The sequence below is a fragment of the Dendrobates tinctorius genome, unplaced genomic scaffold (assembly GCF_039654945.1).
Source record: "Dendrobates tinctorius isolate UK_male_01 unplaced genomic scaffold, ASM3965494v1 ptg000120l, whole genome shotgun sequence".
Classification (NCBI taxonomy): Eukaryota; Metazoa; Chordata; class Amphibia; order Anura; family Dendrobatidae; genus Dendrobates; species Dendrobates tinctorius.
In genome coordinates, this window is record NW_027361788.1 from 36,157,531 (window position 1) to 36,184,118 (window position 26,588).

General features: G+C 45.3%; 3 protein-coding genes across 4 annotated transcripts in view; 1 reads left to right on the forward strand and 2 right to left on the reverse strand.

Moving 5' to 3' along the window:
- SARDH (sarcosine dehydrogenase) overlaps window positions 1–2,835 on the reverse strand; it is an 82,256-nt gene extending 79,421 nt beyond the window's left edge. Inside the window, exon 1 of the mRNA XM_073541158.1 lies at window positions 2,695–2,835. The gene's annotated coding sequence lies outside the window, so the exon portion shown is untranslated. The remainder of the gene's footprint in view (window positions 1–2,694) is intronic.
- REXO4 (REX4 homolog, 3'-5' exonuclease) lies at window positions 1–24,718 on the forward strand. 2 transcript variants are annotated; one of them, XM_073541161.1, is made up of 9 exons: window positions 1–105; window positions 7,064–7,301; window positions 7,405–7,715; window positions 10,769–10,921; window positions 19,580–19,773; window positions 19,860–19,948; window positions 20,483–20,557; window positions 21,054–21,128; window positions 24,161–24,718. In XM_073541161.1, exons 2-9 carry the CDS (start codon window positions 7,086–7,088, stop codon window positions 24,287–24,289), a joined length of 1,242 nt encoding a protein of 413 aa, XP_073397262.1. In that variant the 5' UTR covers window positions 1–105; window positions 7,064–7,085; the 3' UTR covers window positions 24,290–24,718. The 2 variants fall into 2 exon arrangements, with proteins under 2 accessions (XP_073397262.1, XP_073397260.1); XM_073541159.1 differs by lacking the exon at window positions 1–105 and adding an exon at window positions 4,001–4,158.
- The window catches only part of STKLD1 (serine/threonine kinase like domain containing 1), a 20,285-nt gene continuing 18,215 nt past the window's right edge, over window positions 24,519–26,588 (reverse strand). The window contains exon 19 of the mRNA XM_073541388.1: window positions 24,519–25,978. Within this exon, the coding sequence (XP_073397489.1) occupies window positions 25,922–25,978 (57 nt within the window). The 3' untranslated portion in view covers window positions 24,519–25,921. The remainder of the gene's footprint in view (window positions 25,979–26,588) is intronic.

Consider the following 26,588-nt stretch of genomic DNA (forward strand, 5'->3'; position numbering starts at 1 on the left):
GAGAGGAGCAGAAGTCTGCCAGGGAGCGCATGATTGGCAGGTGTATGATTAGTGCCGCTCTCCTCCAGATACACAAGTGAGCAGCACAAGAGAGTTGCTTCAAGGGTAAGTGCACATGTAGTTTTTAGGTTGTGCGGATTTTGTTGAAAAATCCGCAGGACAAAAGTCCTGCGGTTTACCTGCAGATTTGCCTGCGGTTTAGCCCTGCGGTTTCACACCTCATAATGGATGAAGTGTGAAACCCCAGCGGAATCCGCACAAAGAATTGACATGCTGCGGATTGTAACCAGCAGCAAAACCGCAGCATGTGCACAGCGGTTTTCAGTTTACCATTGAAAACAATGGTACTGTACAACGCAGCCAAATCTGCTGTGGACCCGCAGGGCCAAAACCGCTGCGGATCTGCAGCAGAATCCGCACCGTGTGCACATAGCCTAAGTTTTTGGAGCAGAAACTGATTAGAAACACTCAAAAACGCAAAACTCCTCAACAGACTCATTGCTAGACCTGCGTGCGCTGGTATCCAGGGTAAACAGCGGGTATCCAAGAGCCGCGCGGCTCTTAGTTACCCCATGTTTACGTTGGAAACCAGCGTCGCTGATCGCTGGTCTCTCGCTGCCACACGACCAACGATAAAAAAATGGCCCAGGACGATCCTGCACGATCAGCGATACCCGGCGGGGGGCCGGTCGCTGATCCCCGTCACACACCGCGATATCGCTGGAGAGATCGCTGATGCGTCACAAAATCAGCGATCTCACTGTGTGTGACGGGGCCCATACAGACAGCACATAGATGGCATCAAGATTGGGTGGGCTTCCTGCAGATACTTGGGCACTACCTATGATGGGTCAGTCGGCCCTTGTGTGTTGGGAGAGTGCACCGAGATGTTACTAATGGTGGTCTGCTTTACGACTCTATAAATCAGCTGAATACTTCTTCACCAGATCTTCCTTCCCGGGAGTAAATAAAACTTCTCGGATAAATGTCATTTTTGCAATATTTGGCGCCGGTGTCCTGCAGGTGTGAGGAGCCGAGACGATGAGTTCATGGCTTGACATTAACAATGCAGATGTTGGCTCTCGCCATCGGCTGTCTTCCTCCCAGGTAGACGGCTCCGAGGACTGGACCACAGCCATCTAGACCATAACTTTGGAGATGTGATCCAGCTGGGAAGCGACCCCCTGTGTCTGGCTGGATGTGAGGTCTGGGTTTTATTGTGCTCTTTACATTAATTTATTTGGGATGGGATGGATGGTGTTTCATTGCCAAATGTGACATCTGTGGGGCTGCAGAGGCGCAAATGAGGATTTTGGGGTCTGTCTGGGGCTGACTGCACATGTGCTCATTATAATATGGATACAGGAGAGTGAAGACACAATGGAGGGACAAGAATACATCCTGGCCAAAACATTTTTACAAAACGTAAGCAACAAAAGATGACTACTTTTGGAATTTCATGTTGACCTGTAACTCTGGTCCATAAGATTCAAGAAAATGAAATGTGCATTTTCTAATGGGAGTCCCTTGGGTTGGCTAGAGGTTGAGAAGTCCAGGATACAAACCAAGGATAGTTAGGACTCAAAGGTCCCAGCCTTAGTTTATTGGCAAGGTCAAGGCTACATACACTATAGAGGAGCTTCCATGGGGTTCACAAAGAAGGGGCTCCAGCTTAGGTGGGTCCCATCCATTTCCCATGAGCGATGTGAACCAGCCTATGACTCCTTTTCAAAGTACCACATTATAGGACGGAAGTGACCATGTGGGGTATGGAAAGGAAGGATATGAGAGGTGATCGGGTCATAATGATCACACCCTATAACTGATGATTACTACTCAACAAGCTACTTGGATCACAACCCTACAATGCACTGTAGATGGAAAAAACAAAATTTGAGCTTGGTTTAAGTTGGTATACATTCAGCACATAAACGCATGTTCACATTGGCCGTAAAGCATACAAAACCTACAAGAAACAGTTGTCGACAGTGGGATGGCTTTTATGCTATTTTTGATCAAAACAGTATTACTAGGAACCCAGGTGTTATTTAGGTGCATTTTGCTTTTTACTTATTTAGTTACAGCAGGGTTTTTGCTCATTTTGTTTCTTGTAGGTTTTGAATGAACGGTAAATGACTGTAGGGTTCACATACTTCACAGTGGGGTTCACATACTTCTGGAGACATTACACTAAAGTCAAAAGAAGTTAAAGGCTATGAACACCTTTGACATAGAAAAATATGTATTTTTTACACATTAGTGTTTGCTTTTAGTTAATAACATTTCAGCTGGCAATCTTCATATCCATTGTGCAACATACTCTTACTGACAGATTTGTTTTTGTTGGGGGAGTATCTCTCCCAGTAATACAGGCTGATCCTGAGCTTATCTACAGCTTGTTTCATTTTTCTGCCCTCCCAGAGACAGTAGATACTTTCCTCTCTGTCCACACTGTGGAAAACAGTGTACAACCCTCCTCATTGCTGATAAATCTAGCAATGAGAGCAGAGAACCCCAGAAGAAGAAGATCTGCTAGATTTGTATATTTTGTGTGCACATCGCTCATCCATGGAAAGGGCTTATAGACGCTCTGCAGAAGCAAAATCATGAATAACTTTGCATTTAGGAAGCAAATTAATAATAATAATAACAATATTAATACATTTTCAGACGCCTGGAAAAATCACAACTAACCTTAATGTCTTACTGCAGTGCCTAATGGGGCATCTCCACATGACGCTGAGCAGATCGCTAAGTACTCGGGTGTCTTCTCTCCTTCCACATACCATGGATTGTTTCATAGAACATCGGAGCTGAGTGGATGTCTCCGAGCGTATCGCCACATACGACGCGTCCAATGGACTTTACACCTCTGCAGAACTATTGTGGCAACTTTGATTTTTACACACAAACTCCACTAGAATAAATATTAACCTATATTAGACCTGAGAATGCAGATTGGAGCGCCGGGAAACTGCATGGACCAAAGGGGCACTCGTTGCCGAATAGTTTGCGCAAAAAAATAAGAGCATGTAATGCATTTTCAGTTGGGCCATGTTCACACACTCAGTATTTGGTCAGTATTTTACATCAGTATCTGTAAGCCAAAACCAGGAGTGGGTGATAATACAGAAGTGGTGACGTGTTTCTATTACTCATTTCCTGATTGTTCCTCTCCTGGTTTTTGGATTACAGATACTGAGGTAAAATACTGACCAAATACTGAACCTGTGTACGTGGCCTAAGGCTATGAGCACACGCTTGGTCTGCTGATTTGTCACATGTGTGGTCCGTGTGTAATCCGTATTTTTTGCGCACCCATAGACTTGCATTGGCGTATTACGGCCGTAGTACGCTGACAATCGCAGCATGCTGCGATTGGCACGGAGCGTAGGATACGGAGGAGAAATATACGGCTGGTGCGAGGGACCCCATAGAGAATCATTGGTCCATGTGTAATGCGTGCTTTTAGCGCCTCTCACTCGCCCGTATTCCTCGCCAGTGTGACCCCGGCCTAATATGAAACTCTGCAAGCAATCTGTCACGTGTGAACAAACTCTGAGGTACCTGCATGGGCACTGTATGGACCAGGTATGGCACTATCCGGTCACAATATAGCACTTTAGGTGCACAGTCTGACACTATGAGGTCTGACTGACACGATGTAGGCACAAAATGGCACCATGATGGCAGGATTTCCTCCATGGGGGCACAATATGGCTCTCTGGGCTCTTTTTGGCACTACATGACATTCTTTGGGCACGTCGGTACAATATGACACGTTCTGTGCCCCTTACGACCCTCTTTGGCCACTCTCTGACATAATGGAAGCACAATACGGCATTGTGGCTGCAGTATTTTCTTCTGTGTGGACAACGTATGGCTCCGGGCACATTCTCTTCAGCACTGCCCTGTCATCTTCAAAATGGCCAGCAGGTGGCGGGCGTATGCAAGCAAACGAGCGCGCATGTCAAAAAATGAAGAAAAAAAAAAAACAGCCAGACAGCGCATGCGTGTGCTTTTCTGGCCAGGAACTAGCGATGTGGTCGTTGTTTCAGGTCGGAGCGGATTATGTGCCCGCCGGTTTCCGGAGTAACAACCATGCTTCGTGTTCACTTGGGAGGCATGAAGTTGTGGAGGAGCTGAGCCGTGTCACGTGTGAGTACAGTCCCTGCAGCTGCTGACACCTGATGCATCATATCACACTGTGTTGCCTTTCATTTTTGGTGGGGGTCACATTATATATGGGGGAGGGGTGCGCATATTTGTTTTCTTCTTTTCGGTCTTGGCCATGATTGAGTCGTTCAAAATGTTCCTCAGCATTGGAGGTGGAGTCCCCCCTATGTATATACACCAATTCACTTCTCTTTCTGCTTCGTGTACAGCGCCACCCTTGTCCTTCCGGCCGTGCCAGGTATTACACCTCATGTGGAAGTGGCACAACCAGAGTTGGTACGAATTGTCCACAACCTGGCTGCCAGATGGGAGCCCTGAGAGCCGCCTCCTTCCTCCAGGCATCTGCAGCTCTTCCTTTGACTATTCGGCCTACCGTAATGCATGTGTGACACTGCTGCAGGCCAGTTAATCAAGAGAAGAGCTGCCTATATCGTCAGATAAGACACGGTTCTCGCGGCAGATGGACCACACCAACTCTATACACAACCCTTGGACAAGAGTGGTGCTGTGTAAGTTTCCTTTAAAGGGAACCTGTCACCTGTTTTGGCGGCTATAAGATGCGGCCACTGCCTTTCAGGGCTTATCTACAGCAGTCTACAGTGCTGTATATAAGCCCCCGTTCCGACCTGCAAGAGACGGAAAATAACTTTTATTATACTCACCCGGGGGGACGGTCCGGTGCGGTCCGATGGGTGTCGCAGGTCCGGCGCCTTCCATCTTCTTGCGATGCCGCTCTCCTGTTGCTTCATGGCTCCCTGGCATCTCGCTCCTGTACTGCAGTGCGAAGGAGCCAGGAAAGGTCAGAGAAATCCTGATCACTGCAGGACTTTGCTCTGCCATCAACAGGGCAGATAAGTACGCCTGCGCAGGAGCGAGATGCCGGGGAGCCATGAAGCAACAGGATGGCGGCATCGCAAGGAGATGGGAGGCCCCAGACCTGGAACACCCATCGGACCGCCGCCTGAGTGAGTTTAATAAAACTTATTTTTCTTATCTTTCAGGTCGGATTGGGGGCTTATCCCAGCAGCACCTGCTTCTCCTTAGGCTAAGTTCACACGTAGCGGAGTCCTGCAGAAGTTACCGCGAGAATTCCGGAATTCCATTCCGCGGGAAAATCGTATTTTAAATTCTCCCGAGATTTTCCCGTGGAAAAACTAGCAATTTGCAAGTGTAATTAGCTTGCAGAATGCTAGCGTTTTCCAAGCGATCTAGAGCATCGCTTGGAGAACTGATTGACAGGTTGGTCACACTCGTCAAACATAGTGTTTGACGAGTGTGACCAACTTTTTACTATTGAGGCCGCCTATGCAGCATCAGTAGTAAAAAGATCTAATGTTAAAAATACTAAAAAAAATTAAAAATGGTGTTATATTCACCTTCCGACGTCCTAAGCAGTGTTCCCAGGCCTCCGCGATGCTCTAGCAGCTCCCGTTCCCAGTGATGCATTGCGGCAATGACCTTTGATGACGTCGTGGTCTTGCGAGACCGCTACAGCATCACGAGACAGCGACGTCAGCAAAGGTCATTATCGCAATGCATTACTGGGAACGGGAGCTGCCGCGTGTATCGCTGAAGCCTGGGGACGCTGCGCGGGACGTCGGAAGGTGAATATAACACCTTTTTTTTTATTATTCTATTTTTTACAGGGATATGGTACCCACAGCCCACAGGACAGTCTCCTCTCCTCCAGACCGTGGGTACCAACCGCAAATGTTCTGCTTACTTTTCGCATGATGGGCACAGCCACATGCGGAAAGTAAGCACAACAATGCATTCCTATGTGGGCGGAATTGCCGCGATTCCGCAAACTAATGAGCATGCTGCGGATTTTTCCGCGATGCAATTCCGCGGCGGGAAAATCCGCAGCATTGCCGAATCCCATAGGATTGCATGGGATGCTGGGTTTTTTTTTGTGTTTTCGTGGCAAAATCGCACGTTAAAAACTGCTGCGAAAACTCGAAAAAACCGCGACGTGTGAACGCAGTCTTAATGCTGCAGAGCCCTCCTGTGTGCTCCTGACAAGCCGGCTGACTGATGAATGTTAAAAACAACCTAGGCTTCCAGATCAGCTCTGCTACACTGTGTTCATCTGCTTCCACCACAGATATTTGGCACATCATCACTATTCATCTGTGCACCTTAACACTAGTCACTCTGCCCGACCCATTTTATCTTCTTCCAGCCACATCAACATAACATCTAAATCTGATCTGTTAGCTAGTTTCCAGCACAATTCAACAGTTATGCACGCAACTCTGCGTGCACAGCAGGGCTGATACCTGCAGGGCTGGGCTGTGTTTAATGTCTGCTGTTGACAGACCACTGATGCAAAATTGCAAATGCCCCACTGATGATGTTATATGGCAGAAGATAATCCTTTGCCATGTGCATCAACTGGGCGGTATTTGTAGTTTCACTTCTTTGATCTATGGATATCAGACAGCTCATTGCTTCCTGTGTCAGCTGTGAGTGGAGTGCAGAACTGTTGAGTTGTGGTGGAAACCAGCCAACAAATGAATGATGGAAAAGTACACAGGCAGCTTTGTTGATGTACAATTTTTAAATGGAAGAAGATAAAATTAGGCTGACACACTACTGTACAGGACCATGTCAGCACTGGAGGCAGAGCAGATCTTTACTGGAAGCCAACTGGTACTGTACTGAGAAGGAGCACTGGAACTGCAAAATGAAGGACCCAGCGGCAACTGCAGATTAAATAGAGCCCAAAGGTTCGTCTTTGGATGGGCCGTGTGTGCATACCAGGGCAGATTTAAAAAACTGAATATATTGGCACAAATGAATTATTATAAACATTATTGTAAGAACAAGTTAAGATTTGGCGACTAACCCTTTAATGGTTTATAAAGTATGCACTTTGTCTTTACAGACTCATTAATGACAGAGCAGTAATGGCAAAGGCTGCAGTAGCGAAAGACATAAAAGCCCCTCCAACCGTGAAGGAGACGAAAAACCTTAACCAGACCAAAAAAAGGAAGAAAAAGAAGGAATTCTGGAAAAATCATCCCAAGATCGCAGCAAAGGAAGAGAAGATTAAGAAAGTGACGCCCGTGCTACCTCCCAGGACCCCGCAGGAGTTTTCTTCTAACTGGAAAATGTTACAGACTGTAAGTGTATATGCAGAGAATCTCGCTATATATTGTATACTAACCTTTCCTGTATAGGAGGTTATAATGTCGAGATGTAATCATGTGAATGTTGTGCTTTTAGTTGCTGAAACCAGAGAGCAGTAGCCCTGCACCCACATTGACTAAACCCCCCAAAAAACAGGACAAGGGCTTGAAAAAGGAAACAAAAGCGAATGGGAAGGAAAAACTGGAGCCCACAGCTGATACTGTTCCCCCTAAAATCAACGGCCATCTGAAAGAGACCCTGATGTCTCCTAAAAATACATCAATAAAGGAGCCGGCTACCAACCACAAGAGGAAAGAGTCCACAAAGAAGAGAAAATTACCCGAGGAACGTGATAAACGCCAGCATAAAAGAAAGCACAGTGAGGAAAACACAGCAGAGCCGCCAAAGTAAGCCTTGTGTATATTATATGGGGGGGTACAGGTGCATCTCACAAAACTAGAATATCATCAAAAAATTTATTTATTTCAGTTCTTCAATACAAAAAGTGAAACTCATATATTATATAGAGTCATTACAGAGTGATATATTTCACGTGTTTATTTCTGTTAATATTGATGATTATGGCTTACAGCCAATGAAAACACAAAAGTCATTATCTCAGGAAATTAGAATACTTTATAACACCAGCTTGAAAAAATGATTTTAAAATCCAAAATGTTGGCCTACTGAATTGTATGTTCAGTAATTGCACTCAATACTTGGTCGGGGCTCTTTTTGTATCAATTTCTGCATCAAGGCATGGAGGCAATCTGCCTGTGGCAATGCTGAGGTGTTATGGAAGCCCAGGTTGCTTTGAATAGCAGCCTTCAGCTGGTCTGCATTATTAGATCTGGTGTCTCTTATCTTCTCCTTGACAATACCCCATCACGGTCCCAGAGTTTGTAGGAACAGTGAAGAAGCACGCAATCCAAGCTGCTTGAGGTCTAGTGTGAAGTATCCACAATCAGTGATGGTTTGGGGAGCCATGTCATCTGCTGGTGTAAGTCAAGTGAGTGTTATCAAGACCAAAGTCAGCACAGCCGTCTACCAGGAAATTTTAAAGCACTTCATGCTTTCCTCTGCTGACAAGCATTTGGAGATGGAAATTTCATTCTCCAGGAGGACCTGGCACCTGTCCACACTGCCAAAAGTACCAATACCTGGTTTACAAACAACAGTATCACTGTGCTTGATTGGCCAGCAAACTCGCCTGACCTTAACCCCATAGAGAATCTATGGTGTATTGTCAAGAGGAAGATGAGAGACACCAGACCCAAGAATGCAGATGAGGATGAAGGCTGCTATCAAAACAACCTGGGCCTCCATAAAACCTCAGCAGTGCCACAGGCTGATCCCCCTCCTTGCCATGCCACATTGATGCAGTAATTGATGCAAAAGGAGCCCCGACCAAGTACTGAGTGCAGTTACTGAACATACATTTCAGTAGGTAAACATTTTGGATTTTAAAATCATTTTTCAAGCTGGTGTTATAAAGTATTTACTGAGATAATGACTTTTGGGTTTTCATTGGCTGTAAGCCATAATAATCAATATTAGCAGAAATAAACACTTGAAATAGATTGCTCTGTATGCAATGACTCTATATAATATATGAGCTTCACTTTTTGTATTGAAGAACTGAAATAAATTAACTTTTTGATGATATTTTAATTTTGTGAGATGCACCCGTATGTATCACATATTAAGTATTTGATTCAGTATCCGATCCTGGAGAATCTGGGTGACAGCCAATATGGCCACCTTTACCACTCCCTGTGTAGTGTTAAAGCCAACCAGCCCCTACCAATAACTAAGCTCAACGAAAGCACATGGGATGCCTTATTGGTAATAATAATAAATTTTATTTCTATAGCGCCGACATATTCCGCAGCACTTTACATTTCAGAGGGGACTTGTACAGACAATAGACATTACAGCATAACAATAATCACATAGATCATAACAGATACCAAGAGGAAAGAGGGCCCTGCTCGCAAGCTTACAGTCTATGAGGAAAGAGGTAGACACGAAAGGTGGGTGGTAACAGTTGCCCTGATTGTATGGACCAGCCATAATGTTAAGTGTGTAACAGTACAGATACAGAAGGCTAATGGATGCATAAAGCATGTGGGAACATGATGCGGGGAACCTGGTTATGGTAAAACTTTTGACTGTGCCACACAGGGATAGATTAGGTTAATGTGTTGAGGCGATAGGCCAGTCTGAATAAATGAGTTTTCAGGGCACGCTTAAAATTGTAGGGATTGGGGACTAATCATATTGACCTGGGAAGTGTATTCCAGAGAATTGGCGCAGCACGTGTATAGTCTTGAAGACGGGAGTGGGAGGTTCTGATTATCGAGGATGCTATCCTCAGGTCATCAGCAGAATGGAGGGCGCGGGTAGGATGGTATACTGAAACAAGGGAGGAGATGTAGGGTGGTGCTGAGCCATGGAGGGCTTTGTGGGTGAGGGTAATAAGTTTATACTGAATTCTGGAGTGGATGGGTAGCCAGTGTAATGACTGGCACAAGGTAGAGGCATCGGTGTACCGATTGGTGAGGAATATGATCCTGGCTGCAGCATTCAAGACAGATTGGAGGGGGGAGAGTTTGGTAAGAGGGAGACCGATTAGAAGGGAGTTACAATAGTCGAGACGAGAATGAATAAGAGAAACAGTAAGAGTTTTTGCAGAGTCAAAAGTAAGAAAAGGTCAAATTCTAGAAATGTTTTTGAGGTGCAGATAACAAGAGCGAGCCAGTGATAGGATATGGGGGGTGCATGAAAGCTCGGAGTCAAGTATGACCCCAAGTCAGCGGGCATGTTGCAGGGGAGTAATAGTGGAACAACACACGAAAATGGCAATGTCGGTTATATGTACATTAGTAGCGGGAGGAAACACAAGGAGTTCGTTTTTTGACATGTTCAGTTTCAGATATAGTGAGGACATGATGTTAGACACAGCGTTTAGACAATTGCCGGTGTTTTCTAGAAAGGCTGGCGTGATGTCAGGAGAAGAAGCGTATAATTGGGTGTCATCGGCATAGAGATGGTACTGGAAACCAAATCTACTGATTGTTTGACCAATAGGGGCAGTGTACAAGGAGAAGAGGAGGGGGCCTAGAACCGATCCTTGGGGGACCCCAACAGTAAGGGGAAGATGAGAGGAGGAGGAGCCGGCAAAAGATACAGTAAAGGAGCGGTCAGAGCGATAGGAGGAGAACCAGGAGAAAATGGTGTCCTTGAGGCCAATGGCGCGGAGCATAGTGAGGAGGCGCTGATGATCCACAGTGTCGAATGCTGCAGAGAGATCCAAGAGAATTAGCATGGAGTAATGACCATTTGATTTAGCTGTTGGTAGTCACCCAGCTTTCTCAGATTCAGATTTAATGACTGAATTGAGACATTTAACCATTAGTGGACATTATCTACATTATTTATTGTTTATATTTCTTTTCAGAATAGACCTCTGGTTTGATGACGTGGATCCGGATGATATTGAGGCTGCGCTAGGTCCAGAAGCGGGTAACATGGCACGGCAGATGCAAGGATTGCCAGAGAAAACATCAGATGCTGTGGACAAGGTTCTAGTGAAGGACAGGGCGTTTGAGGGGTAAGTGAACCCACAATTACACACGTTTACTGTGCATTACACCCCACACAGCTGCCGGCTGACAGCCCCAATGATCACCTATCCATACACGGGCATGCTATGTTAGGTGAAACGTGCAGAAAGTTCCAGTCGCCTCTGGCGGCAGCTCATCTTTCCTGAGAGGAAAAGATTAGGTGTTAATGCAGCAGGCTGATACTTCTCTCCCCAACATTATCTTTCGGGAGTCCATCATGCACATAAGTGGTCAGTCTAGACGGCCCACCTTAGGCCTCATGGAGACGGCAGTGATTCAAGTACGTGTTCTTCAGACAGAACATTTATCCATTATAGTCTATGGGACTATTCACATGTCACGGTCGGTTTATGAAAATGACGGCCTCACACAGATACCATCCATGTGCTATTTGACTGATTTTTAACATTGTAATGGATAGCAGATGCTTTGCAAGATTTTTATGGGTGTGTGAGAAAATCACTGGTGGTAACCAGATCGGTGGAGTCGGTAAGCCAAACCTCCAACTCCTCAATTTCCCTGACTCCGACCCCACAGCACTGATCACTACTGAGCATGTGCATGAAGTGCAGCACAGATTCATCTCATCTACAACCCCACAGCACTGGTCACTACTGAGCATGTACATAAAGGGCAGCACAGATTCATCTCATCTATGACCCCACAGCACTGGTCACTACTGAGCATGTACATAAAGGGCAGCACAGATTCATCTCATCTATGACCTCACAGCACTGGTCACTACTGAGCATGTACATAAAGGGCAGCACAGATTCATCTCATCTACGACTCCACAGCACTGGTCACTACTGACATGTACATAAAGGGCAGCACAGATTCATCTCATCTACAACCCCACAGCACTGGTCACTACTGAGCATGTACATAAAGGGCAGCACAGATTCATCTCATCTATGACCCCACAGCACTGGTCACTACTGAGCATGTACATAAAGGGCAGCACAGATTCATCTCATCTATGACCTCACAGCACTGGTCACTACTGAGCATGTACATAAAGGGCAGCACAGATTCATCTCATCTACGACTCCACAGCACTGGTCACTACTGACATGTACATAAAGGGCAGCACAGATTCATCTCATCTACAACCCCACAGCACTGGTCACTACTGAGCATGTACATAAAGGGCAGCACAGATTCATCTCATCTATGACCCCACAGCACTGGTCACTACTGAGCATGTACATAAAGGGCAACACAGATTCATCTCATCTATGACCTCACAGCACTGGTCACTACTGACATGTACATAAAGGGCAGCACAGATTCATCTCATCTACAACTCCACAGCACTGGTCACTACTGAGCATGTACATAAAGGGCAGCACAGATTCATCTCATCTACAACCCCACAGCACTGGTCACTACTGAGCATGTACATAAAGGGCAGCACAGATTCATCTCATCTACAACCCCACAGCACTGGTCACTACTGACATGTACATAAAGGGCAGCACAGATTCATCTCATCTATGACCTCACAGCACTGGTCACTACTGAGCATGTACATAAAGGGCAGCACAGATTCATCTCATCTATGACCCCACAGCACTGGTCACTACTGAGCATGTACATAAAGGGCAGCACAGATTCATCTCATCTACATCTCCACAGCACTGGTCACTACTGAGCATGTACATAAAGGGCAGCACAGATTCATCTCATCTATAACCCCACAGCACTGGTCACTACTGACATGTACATAAAGTGCAGCACAGATTCATCTCATCTACGACCCCACAGCACTGGTCACTACTGACATGTACATAAAGGGCAGCACAGATTCATCTCATCTACAACCCCACAGCACTGGTCACTACTGACATGTACATAAAGGGCAGCACAGATTCATCTCATCTATGACCTCACAGCACTGGTCACTACTGAGCATGTACATAAAGGGCAGCACAGATTCATCTCATCTATGACCTCACAGCACTGGTCACTACTGACATGTACATAAAGGGCAGCACAGATTCATCTCATCTACGACCCCACAGCACTGGTCACTACTGAGCATGTACATAAAGGGCAGCACAGATTCATCTCATCTATGACCTCACAGCACTGGTCACTACTGAGCATGTACATAAAGGGCAGCACAGATTCATCTCATCTATGACCTCACAGCACTGGTCACTACTGACATGTACATAAAGCGCAGCACAGATTCATCTCATCTACAACCCCACAGCACTGGTCACTACTGAGCATGTACATAAAGGGCAGCACAGATTCATCTCATCTATGACCTCACAGCACTGGTCACTACTGAGCATGTACATAAAGGGCAGCACAGATTCATCTCATCTACGACCCCACAGCACTGGTCACTACTGAGCATGTACATAAAGGGCAGCACAGATTCATCTCATCTACGACCCCACAGCACTGGTCACTACTGACATGTACATAAAGGGCAGCACAGATTCATCTCATCTATGACCCCACAGCACTGGTCACTACTGAGCATGTACATAAAGGGCAGCACAGATTCATCTCATCTACGACCTCACAGCACTGGTCACTACTGAGCATGTACATAAAGGGCAGCACAGATTCATCTCATCTGTGACCCCACAGCACTGGTCACTACTGAGCATGTACATAAAGGGCAGCACAGATTCATCTCATCTACGACCTCACAGCACTGGTCACTACTGACATGTACATAAAGGGCAGCACAGATTCATCTCATCTACAACCCCACAGCACTGGTCACTACTGAGCATGTACATAAAGGGCAGCACAGATTCATCTCATCTATGACCCCACAGCACTGGTCACTACTGAGCATGTACATAAAGGGCAGCACAGATTCATCTCATCTACAACCTCACAGCACTGGTCACTACTGAGCATGTACATAAAGGGCAGCACAGATTCATCTCATCTATGACCCCACAGCACTGGTCACTACTAAGCATGTACATAAAGGGCAACACAGATTCATCTCATCTATGACCTCACAGCACTGGTCACTACTGACATGTACATAAAGGGCAGCACAGATTCATCTCATCTGCAACCCCACAGCACTGGTCACTACTGAGCATGTACATAAAGGGCAGCACAGATTCATCTCATCTATGACCCCACAGCACTGGTCACTACTGAGCATGTACATAAAGGGCAGCACAGATTCATCTCATCTACATCTCCACAGCACTGGTCATTACTGAGCATGTACATAAAGGGCAGCACAGATTCATCTCATCTACATCTCAACAGCACTGGTCACTACTGAGCATGTACATAAAGTGCAGCACAGATTCATCTCCTCTATGACCTCACAGCACTGGTCACTACTGAGCATGTACATAAAGGGCAGCACAGATTCATCTCATCTACGACCCCACAGCACTGGTCACTACTGAGCATGTACATAAAGGGCAGCACAGATTCATCTCATCTACATCTCCACAGCACTGGTCACTACTGAGCATGTACATAAAGGGCAGCACAGATTCATCTCATCTACGACCCCACAGCACTGGTCACTACTGAGCATGTACATAAAGGGCAGCACAGATTCATCTCATCTACAACCCCACAGCACTGGTCACTACTGAGCATGTACATAAAGTACAGCACAGATTCATCTCATCTATGACTCCACAGCACTGGTCACTACTGAGCATGTACATAAAGGGCAGCACAGATTCATCTCATCTACATCTCCACAGCACTGGTCATTACTGAGCATGTACATAAAGGGCAGCACAGATTCATCTCATCTACATCTCCACAGCACTGGTCACTACTGAGCATGTACATAAAGGGCAGCACAGATTCATCTCATCTATGACCCCACAGCACTGGTCACTACTGAGCATGTACATAAAGGGCAGCACAGATTCATCTCATCTACGACCTCACAGCACTGGTCACTACTGAGCATGTACATAAAGGGCAGCACAGATTCATCTCATCTACAACCCCACAGCACTGGTCACTACTGAGCATGTACATAAAGTACAGCACAGATTCATCTCATCTATGACCCCACAGCACTGGTCACTACTGACATGTACATAAAGGGCAGCACAGATTCATCTCATCTATGACCCCACAGCACTGGTCACTACTGAGCATGTACATAAAGGGCAGCACAGATTCATCTCATCTATGACCCCACAGCACTGGTCACTACTGAGCATGTACATAAAGGGCAGCACAGATTCATCTCATCTACATCCCCACAGCACTGGTCACTACTGAGCATGTACATAAAGTGCAGCACAGATTCATCTCATCTATGACCTCACAGCACTGGTCACTACTGAGCATGTACATAAAGGGCAGCACAGATTCATCTCATCTACAACTCCACAGCACTGGTCACTACTGAGCATGTACATAAAGGGCAGCACAGATTCATCTCATCTACGACCCCACAGCACTGGTCACTACTGAGCATGTACATAAAGTGCAGCACAGATTCATCTCATCTATGACCCCACAGCACTGGTCACTACTGAGCATGTACATAAAGGGCAGCACAGATTCATCTCATCTATGACCCCACAGCACTGGTCACTACTGAGCATGTACATAAAGGGCAGCACAGATTCATCTCATCTATGACCCCACAGCACTGGTCACTACTGAGCATGTACATAAAGGGAAGCACAGATTCATCTCATCTACGACCTCACAGCACTGGTCACTACTGACATGTACATAAAGGGCAGCACAGATTCATCTCATCTACAACCCCACAGCACTGGTCACTACTGAGCATGTACATAAAGGGCAGCACAGATTCATCTCATCTGTGACCTCACAGCACTGGTCACTACTGACCATGTACATAAAGGGCAGCACAGATTCATCTCATCTACATCCCCACAGCACTGGTCACTACTGAGCATGTACATAAAGGGCAGCACAGATTCATCTCATCTACGACCCCACAGCACTGGTCACTACTGAGCATGTACATAAAGGGCAGCACAGATTCATCTCATCTACGACCCCACAGCACTGATCACTACTGAGCATGTACATAAAGGGCAGCACAGATTCATCTCATCTACATCTCCACAGCACTGGTCACTACTGAGCATGTACATAAAGGGCAGCACAGATTCATCTCATCTACATCTCCACAGCACTGGTCACTACTGAGCATGTACATAAAGGGCAGCACAGATTCATCTCATCTACATCTCAACAGCACTGGTCACTACTGAGCATGTACATAAAGTGCAGCACAGATTCATCTCATCTACGACCCCACAGCACTGGTCACTACTGAGCATGTACATAAAGGGCAGCACAGATTCATCTCGTCTACATCCCCACAGCACTGATCACTACTGACATGTACATAAAGGGCAGCACAGATTCATCTCATCTACAACCCCACAGCACTTGTCACTACTGAGCATGTACATAAAGGGCAGCACAGATTAATCTCATCTATGACCTCACAGCACTGGTCACTACTGACATGTACATAAAGGGCAGCACAGATTCATCTCATGTACGACCCCACAGCACTGGTCACTACTGAGCATGTACATAAAGGGCAGCACAGATTAATCTCCTCTATGACCTCACATCACTGGTCACTACTAAGCATGTACATAAAGGGCAGCACAGATTCATCTCATCTACAACTCCACAGCACTGGTCACTACTGAGCATGTACATAAAGGGCAGCACAGATTCATCTCATCTACATCCCCACAGCACTGGTCACTACTGACATGTACATAAAGGGCAGCACAGATTCATCTCATCTATGACCCCACAGCACTGGTCACTACTGAGCATGTACATAAAGGGCAGCACAGATTCATCTCATCTACATCCCCACAGCACTGGTCACTACTGAGCATGTACATAAAGTGCAGCACAGATTCATCTCATCTATGACCTCACAGCACTGGTCACTACTAGGCATGTACATAAAGGGCAGCACAGATTCATCTCATCTACGACCCCACAGCACTGGTCACTACTGAGCATGTACATAAAGGGCAGCACAGATTCATCTCATCTATGACCCCACAGCACTGGTCACTACTGAGCATGTACATAAAGGGCAGCACAGATTCATCTCATCTACGACCTCACAGCACTGGTCACTACTGACATGTACATAAAGGGCAGCACAGATTCATCTCATCTACAACCCCACAGCACTGGTCACTACTGAGCATGTACATAAAGGGCAGCACAGATTCATCTCATCTACATCCCCACAGCACTGGTCACTACTGACATGTACATAAAGGGCAGCACAGATTCATCTCATCTACAACCCCACAGCACTGGTCACTACTGAGCATGTACATAAAGGGCAGCACAGATTCATCTCATCTGTGACCTCACAGCACTGGTCACTACTGACCATGTACATAAAGGGCAGCACAGATTCATCTCATCTGTGACCTCACAGCACTGGTCACTACTGACCATGTACATAAAGGGCAGCACAGATTCATCTCATCTACATCCCCACAGCACTGGTCACTACTGAGCATGTACATAAAGGGCAGCACAGATTCATCTCATCTACGACCTCACAGCACTGGTCACTACTGACATGTACATAAAGGGCAGCACAGATTCATCTCATCTACAACTCCACAGCACTGGTCACTACTGAGCATGTACATAAAGGGCAGCACAGATTCATCTCATCTATGACCCCACAGCACTGGTCACTACTGAGCATGTACATAAAGGGCAGCACAGATTCATCTCATCTACGACCCCACAGCACTGGTCACTACTGAGCATGTACATAAAGGGCAGCACAGATTCATCTCCTCTATGACCTCACAGCACTGGTCACTACTGAGCATGTACATAAAGGGCAGCACAGATTCATCTCATCTGTGACCCCACAGCACTGGTCACTACTGACCATGTACATAAAGGGCAGCACAGATTAATCTCATCTGTGACCTCACAGCACTGGTCACTACTGACCATGTACAGTACATAAAGGGCAGCACAGATTCATCTCATCTACATCCCCACAGCACTGGTTACTACTGACATGTACATTAAGGGCAGCACAGATTCATCTCATCTATGACCCCACAGCACTGGTCACTACTGAGCATGTACATAAAGGGCAGCACAGATTCATCTCATCTACAACCCCACAGCACTGGTCACTACTGAGCATGTACATAAAGGGCAGCACAGATTCATCTCATCTACAACCCCACAGCACTGGTCACTACTGAGCATGTACATAAAGTGCAGCACAGATTCATCTCGTCTACGACTCCACAGCACTGATCACTAGTGAGCATGTACATAAAGGGCAGCACAGATTCATCTCATCTACATCTCCACAGCACTGGTCACTACTGACATGTACATAAAGGGCAGCACAGATTCATCTACATCTCCACAGCACTGGTCACTACTGACATGTACATAAAGGGCAGCACAGATTCATCTCATCTACAACCCCACAGCACTGGTCACTACTGAGCATGTACATAAAGGGCAGCACAGATTCATCTCATCTACATTTCCACAGCATTGGTCACTACTGAGCATGTACATAAAGGGCAGCACAGATTCATCTCATCTACAACCCCACAGCACTGGTCACTACTGAGCATGTACATATAGTGCAGCACAGATTCATCTCGTCTATGACTCCACAGCACTGATCACTAGTGAGCATGTACATAAAGGGCAGCACAGATTCATCTCGTCTACGACTCCACAGCCCTGATCACTAGTGAGCATGTGCATGAAGTGCAGCACAGATTCATCTCAACTAAAACTCTAGATCCTTAGATCAGGAATAGAGCAGACATTCATAGGAGACATTTTATAACTTTCCCAAATTATCATGATAACCTTTACGTCATATCCTGAACTGAACTACCGGACCCAATTTATTAGATATTTTAGGAGTTGGATTCTGTCCATTTTATTCCGACTCCACAGCCCTGGTACAAACAGACACCAATCAAACACAGATGGAAATTGGTCTTTTTATTTTTTCTCACATGTAAAAAAAAAAATAAAATACAAAGTGAGGCCTTACTGTAATGTGTGTGTGGAGCAGGCTTGTGTCTTGCCAAAGACATGGATGGGATAATGAGGTAAAGGTATCCTGACTACAGATGTGGCATATATGTCTCATAGGTATCAGCCTCATCTTTCCAATCTTCACCTATTGGGAAACCTGTGGTCCTTCGTCCACTTTTTAGCTGTTGCGCAGCAAAGACGGAAGCGAGGAGAGCTGTCATAACCTGATCCCAGGACTGTTTCAATGATTCGCATAGACTACAATAGAATGAGCTCCAACTCTCTTTTTACACTTCTTTATGCGGTCGCAAGACAAGGGATCATAGGTCTCCAAATAAGTGTTGGGGATCCCACCTTATGCCATTAATTTAATCACCCTTTAATAGAAAAGGTGAAACGCACTGAATATAACCTGGACTGAGCCTGTGCCGATTAGTGCACCATGCTCTTACTTTTGCATGACGTGGATTTCCTGCTGTTTCTATACGTGGTTACCATTTCTTACTGTATGCTATATTTCCATCCATCCTGTAAGACGGGGCGGTCCATACCGACAGCTCTCATTACTACTCTCATATGTGACATTGTTCTCTCCTTTTCTGTTTCAGACTCACAAGAACTGTCGCCATGGACTGTGAGATGGTGGGAGTGGGCACAGATGGTGAAGAAAGCATCCTGGCGCGGGTATCCATTGTCAACCAGTTTGGGAAATGCATCTACGATAAGTTTGTTAAACCCACAGAACGCGTCACAGACTACAGGACGGCAGTGAGCGGAATCAGGCCGAAGGATGTAAAGAATGGTAAGGACACCAGGGGCCATGTCGTCTTTTTTTTTTTTTTTGACATATCCTGATAAATATCTATATATCTATCTGTGTTTTTATAGGGGAAGATTTCAAGGTTGTACAAAAAGAAGTATCCGAGATCCTTAAGGGACGTATCCTGGTTGGTCATGCTGTACATAATGATCTAAAGGTCAGTAATGATTGGCACATCTTGAGGGCTTTCTCTGGAATACAACTCTTGTCCCTGTGCCCAGTTGGCATATATTCATGTCATAATGAGGAGGGGGATTACCTGTTTTCACCAGAGCGGAGAGACGTGATGGTAAGAGTGGTCTCCGCTTTGGTAGATCCTCATCTATCAGTCAGAGTGAGAGCGGTTACAAAGGACTACTCTCGCTCCGGATCCAACCTGAACCAGCAGTGCACTGGCAGTCTATTGATGTGAATGGGCACTTCGCAGTTTTTCATTTCTCCTGTGGTGGCGCTGCAGGGAAATTAAACACTTATTGCCTGGTTTCCTCACAGATTGCGGGAGATCCAAGCAGGAGGCGGGGTCTTTGTAATCTGCTTTCTTTTACCATGTAAAGACTGTGTGAAGCAGAGAACCCCCTTAAGTATAATTGGTGTCATTCATCATTATTTATTTTCAGTGCTGGGCTGATTTTCTTACTTTGCAGCCGTAGTGTATGGATTTGCGGTTTAAAGTTTTGTTTTACTTTTTCAGATTTTCTTTCTGGATCATCCTAAAAAAGCCACAAGAGACACTCAGAAGTACAAACCGTTCAAACAAAAAGTGAAGGTAAGCTGCCATCATATGGAAGTCCGAGCAAGTCAGAAAGTCACACATAAGTGTCACGTGGGTCTAAAACTGCACTTGGGGTGCAGTCCTATATCCATAGAGATAACCAGTGCCAAGACCCCACACCCAGTGTTAGAATAAAGGTGATTGTAAAGCTGAAGTGGTCTCATGTCTCGTCACTTGGGAGCCTCTCAACTTCTGTCAAATCTGTGTATTCACTAAATTGTGGTTGGGCCTCATCCTAAAAACAGGGTTATGACCTACATTTATTGGTAATATGCCATAACAAACTGAGATGGGAATATCCCTTTAAGCAGAAAAATAATGGTGCAATGGGACTGTAGCATGGATTTCATGACTACCTATGATGAATTGCTGTAAAAAAAAAGCCGCACCGCTGTACTGTAATTTTTAGCGCATTCATTTAAAAAATCTGAATGTATAAGTTTATTTTTTTAATGTACTCACCCTTCTGTCCCATGTCGTCTCCTTCCAGTCCTCGCGTCCATCCTTGAAGCTGCTGTGTGAGAAAATCCTAAATGTTAAAGTACAGAGTGGAGAACATTGCTCAGTAAGTAACTAGTTCGACATCCGTTTTCCCTGGTTTAGAGATCCTGCTCTGGAGGACACTGTCACCATGTAATGCTATCAGTGCTATCATCTTGGCTTTGTGCAGTGGATGATTTTGCAAACTCCCCTCTCCCGCTCTTTGACCACAATCTTCTTTCATTCTCTATCAAGAACTGCCAGGCTGCTCAGGTCACCCCCACTGTCCAGACTTATAGAAACATACAGGCCATTAACACCCAGAAACTTATGAAGAACTTGCAGTCTTCATTGGCCCCTATCTCCTCCCTCTCATGTCCTGATTCTGCATTGAAGCATTACAATAAAACACTTCAAAGTGCCCTGGATGAATTTGCACCCCCTATAAATAGAACACCACAACGCAGACGGCGACAACCCTGGCACACGGTGCAAACACGTTTCCTGCAGCGATGCTCCAGGTGCGCCGAACGTCTGTGGAGAAAATCCAATCTACACGAAGATTTCATCCATTTTAAGTTTATGCTTAGAACATACAACACTGCCCTTCACCTCTCCAAACAAACCTATTTCAACACCCTCATCACCTCACTGTCCAATAACCCGAAACGTCTCTGACACTTTTCATTCTCTACTCAATCCAAGAGTACAGGCCCCAACCACGGAGCTCCGAGCTGACGATCTGGCCAATTACTTCAAAGAAAAAATTGATTGACCAGATTCGACAGGAAGTTATCTCCCAATCACCATATACCATGCACTGTCCTTCCTCCCCCACTGCATCTAGCTCACTCTCTGATTTTGAACCAGTCACAGAAGAAGTAGTAAGCAGGCTCCTTGCATCTTCTCGCCCAACCACTTGCACCAGTGACCCATTTTTGTCACATCTCCTCCAGTCCCTTTCCCCTGCTGTCACCCCTCACCTAACTAAAATATTTAACCTCTCTCTCTCTTCAGGTATTTTTCCCTCCTCATTTAAGCATGCCATCATACATCCACTACTTAAAAAACCATCCCTCGACCAAAACTGTGCCGCTAACTATAGACCTGTCGCTAATCTTCCCTTCATCTCTAAACTCCTGGAACGCCTGGTCCACTCCCGTCTTATCCGCTATCTCTCAGAAAACTCTGTTCTAGACCCTCTCCAATCCGGTTTCCGCTCTTTACACTCCACTGAAACTGCCCTCACTAAAGTCTCTAATGATCTGCTAACAGCTAAATCAAATGGTCATTACTCCATGCTAGTTCTCTTGGATCTCTCTGCAGCATTCGACACGGTGGATCATCAGCTCCTCCTCACTATGCTCCGTTCCATTGTCCTCAAGGATACCGTTCTCTCCTGGTTCTCCTCCTATCTCTCCGACCGCTCCTTTACTGTATCTTTTGCCGGTTCCTCCTCCTCTCACCTTCCCCTTACTGTTGGGGTCCCCCAAGGATCGGTTCTAGGCCCCCTCCTCTTCTCCTTGTACACTGCCCCTATTGGTCAAACAATCAGTAGATTTGGTTTCCAGTACCATCTCTATGCTGATGACACCCAATTATACGCTTCTTCTCCTGACATCACGCCAGCCTTTCTAGAAAACACCGGCGATTGTCTAAACGCTGTGTCTAATATCATGTCCTCACTATATCTGAAACTGAACCTGTCAAAGACTGAACTCCTGGTGTTTCCTCCCTCTACTAATGTACCTATACCCGACATTGCCATTTCTGTGTGTGGCTCCACTATTACTCCCCAGCAACAGGCCCGCTGTCTTGGGGTCATACTTGATTCTGAGCTTTCCTTTGCCCCCCACATTCGATCACTGGCTCGCTATTGTCATCTGCACCTCAAAAACATTTCTAGAATTCGACCTTTTCTTACTTTTGACTCTGCAAAAACTCTTACTGTTTCTCTTATTCATTCTCGTCTGGACTATTGTAACTCTCTTCTAATCGGTCTCCCTCTTACCAAACTCTCCCCTCTCCAATCTGTCTTGAATGCTGCAGCCAGGATCATATTCGTCACCAATCGGTACACCGATGCCTCTACCTTGTGCCAGTCATTACACTGGCTACCCATCCACTCCAGAATCCAGTATAAACTTATTACCCTCACCCACAAAGCCCTCCATGGCTCACCACCACCCTACATCTCCTCCCTTGTTTCAGTATACCACCCTACCCGCGCCCTCAGTTCTGCTGATGACCTGAGGTTAGCATCCTCGATAATCAGAACCTCCCACTCCCGTCTACAAGACTTTACACGTGCCGCGCCAATTCTTTGGAATGCACTTCCCAGGTCAATACGATTAGTCCCCAATCCCCACAATTTTAAGCGTGCCCTGAAAACGCATTTATTCAGACTGGCCTATCGCCTCAACACATTAACCTAATCTATCCCTGTGTGGCACAGCCAAAAGTTTTACCATAACCAGATTTCCTGCATCATGTTCCCACATGCTTTATGCATCCATTAGCCCTCTGTGTCTGTACTGTCACACACTTTATGGCTGGTTCATACAATCAGGGCAACTGTTACCACCCACCTTTCGTGTCTACCTCTTTCCTCATAGATTGTAAGCTTGCGAGCAGGGCCCTCATTCCTCTTGGTATTTGTTATAATCTACTGTATGTGATTATTGTTATGCTGTAATGTCTATTGTCTGTACAAATCCCCTCTGAAATGTAAAGTGCTGCGGAATATGTCGGCGCTCTAAAAATAAAATTTATTATTATCAGTTCTGCTGCACTGGTCTCCATGTTGTGCCCCATTTTATCTGTTCTCGCTTTGTCCCAGTTATAAGGCCACCCTAAAAGTTTGCTAAATCCAATGTTGGTGGGATCAGGTGATTATTTTGTGTGTGGACTATGGAACATAGTTGTCTGTTCCGGGACAATATTTAAAAACTTATTCTATTTTCTCCTCTCCAGGTTTTGTTGCCTTTTTATGTAGCTTTCCCCACCTCCGGATATCTAATGTTTTATCTGCTCTCTGTGATGATCTGGCAACCTTCCCAGAGGAGGACCTGGAATACGTAAGATTGTTTAACCCTTCTGTGCTCTTCACTATCATAGATCCAGGATGCACAGGCTGCCATGAGGTTGTACACCATGGAGAAGAAGAACTGGGAAAACGCCATCAAAGCAAAATACAGCCAAACTAAAACAGAACCACGAAAACAGAAGCTGCCACCGCCACCATGAACCGCCTCCTGATCGGCACTGGACAGTATAGTATTGTGAGGACTGATGGATAAGCCGTGCCTTGTTCCTTCCCCTATCTAAATCTGTACATCGGTTCTTTACACCTCACTGTCTGATCCATGGAGGAGCAAGAAAGACTAAAAAAATTATGGACTGAAAATTTAGGTTCACTTTATTAAAAACTGTTTATAAACCTAAATGACGGGTGAAAAAAGCATCTTCACACACAAAATGGTAAAGGTATTCTTTATTTTTAAAGGGAACATATCATCTAAGACCTCTTTATGCAGATGGATGAAATGGACTTTCAGTTGTAGAATATGCTACTGTTAATGAGTACCACTGACTTTATTTGCAGGGCGCTCTGCATTTGACAAAGAACATGGCAACTTTTGTGATGTATCAAACAATTAAAAATAATTTTACCTATTTTTATTGAGATATTGTTTCTAATAGACTGTTTATAGGAATATTTACTGATAGAAAACTCTGACCTTCAGCTGACTATAATGGATGGTTTTATACTAGGGGCTCGTTTATACTGTAGCATATACGCGTGCCAGAAAGATACCGCAACCATCCATGCAGAACTACCATGTGACGTAATGTATATGTGATATTATGTCTGCAAAATGGTGTTAAACGCATATCTAAACGGCCAATAGCAAATTTCTTCTTTTAAAGGGATATTCTGAAAGGTCAGGGGGTTCTAAGACAGGGTCTAAAATCTTCTGCACTCCACAACTGTTATGAAATGACAGGTCAATGAATGGTGGGAGTTGTAGTTTCACAACAGCTGGAGAGCTGCAAAGGAAAAGAGGAAAAGCTATTTTTGTCAGGGATACAATAACAGGATACTCCTGGCTTAAGTGATTGGTTAAGATATGGAATGGTTTAATAAGTGGTGCTTGATCTAACTCTAGGACCCCACCATTCTTGAGAATGACCACTGCTCCTCTGATGTAGTGCTGCAAGCGCCCAGCCATATGCTGGGCAGGGGAACTGCAGCACCGCTCCATTTAAAGTGGAGTCGGCTGCAATTCCCTGCACAGCCGAGCGGCCGTGGTGCCCAAAACTGCTAAGGGGCCACAGGACTAAATCAGCGGTGCATTCCTTTGTCATGGGGATCTAGAAGGTCGGACCTTTCAGATTATACAGTGATGGCTTAAGTTGTGTAACAAGATTTGCACGACCCTGGTCAAATGGCTGGTACACCGTGGCTGCCAGTCCAGAGCCTCACAAATCCCTTCCTAGCTGCGGCAGCCCCAGCATAATGATGTGCCAGGCCTAATCAGAAAAGATCCCAGGAATGCTGCAAGAAGATACTTGCAGGGTTCTGAATCGGTGGTCATGGACCAGGGTCGTACATCTTTTTGCTACACTCTTGTGATGATCTACCCCCTAGGCACAGCGTTAATGTAATGTCATTGGTTATTTTTCTTCAGCTGTACCATCCTATAGAGAATCTAGAAGCGAGGGTTGTACATAAAGCCGCGACCCCCCCTTCATTGATGACATCTGTGATGTTCCCAGCTTTGGACACATCAGCTGTATTTTTTTACATCTCTATTTAAAAAAAATAAATAAAATAAAAAATGAATAAAGCAACAAATCTGGTTGCAGAAGTCACATTTAGTTATATGCATTCTTCAGTCTTGAGAGTGCAGTGTCTGCCAGGGTCGTAATCTCCTAAAAAAGGAAGCAGATGCTTACTGTGTTGGTCTAAGGCAGGAGGTACGAGGCACAATTCTACCAAACCAAACCTGGAACCTATGATAATTATGGATGTCTGAAACCAGCCAAAGTGTCATATATTACTAGCACTGATCTACAGTTGCATGTGGTTTTGTTCTATGTCCAAAGCTACATTCAGAATTCAACTGTAATAGCGAAACTGTCAGGTCATGTGTCATAAATACAATCTGTCACCAGAAAATTAATTTTAATTCAACTTATATGATAAATATTTTTTGAATTGATGCTTTTTTTGTTTTCCAATTTTCCCACATCACTACATAAAAAAAGGGTAATGGGCCTTAAATAAGTACCGGTATTTTTTTCTTTTCACCATTTTTGGTGTGCTGATTTTCTTACATAACAAAAAAAAAGTCTACAAGAATTCAATCTATGTACAGTAGATAACAGGATCCGCCATTAAGGCTGATATCACAGCTCACCTCCTCCTCCTGTACAATGACCGATAACACCTCTATATACAGTAGATAGCACAGGGTCCACTATCCACAATAGGTGATGTCACAGCTCACCTCCTCCTGTACAATGACTGATAACACCTCTA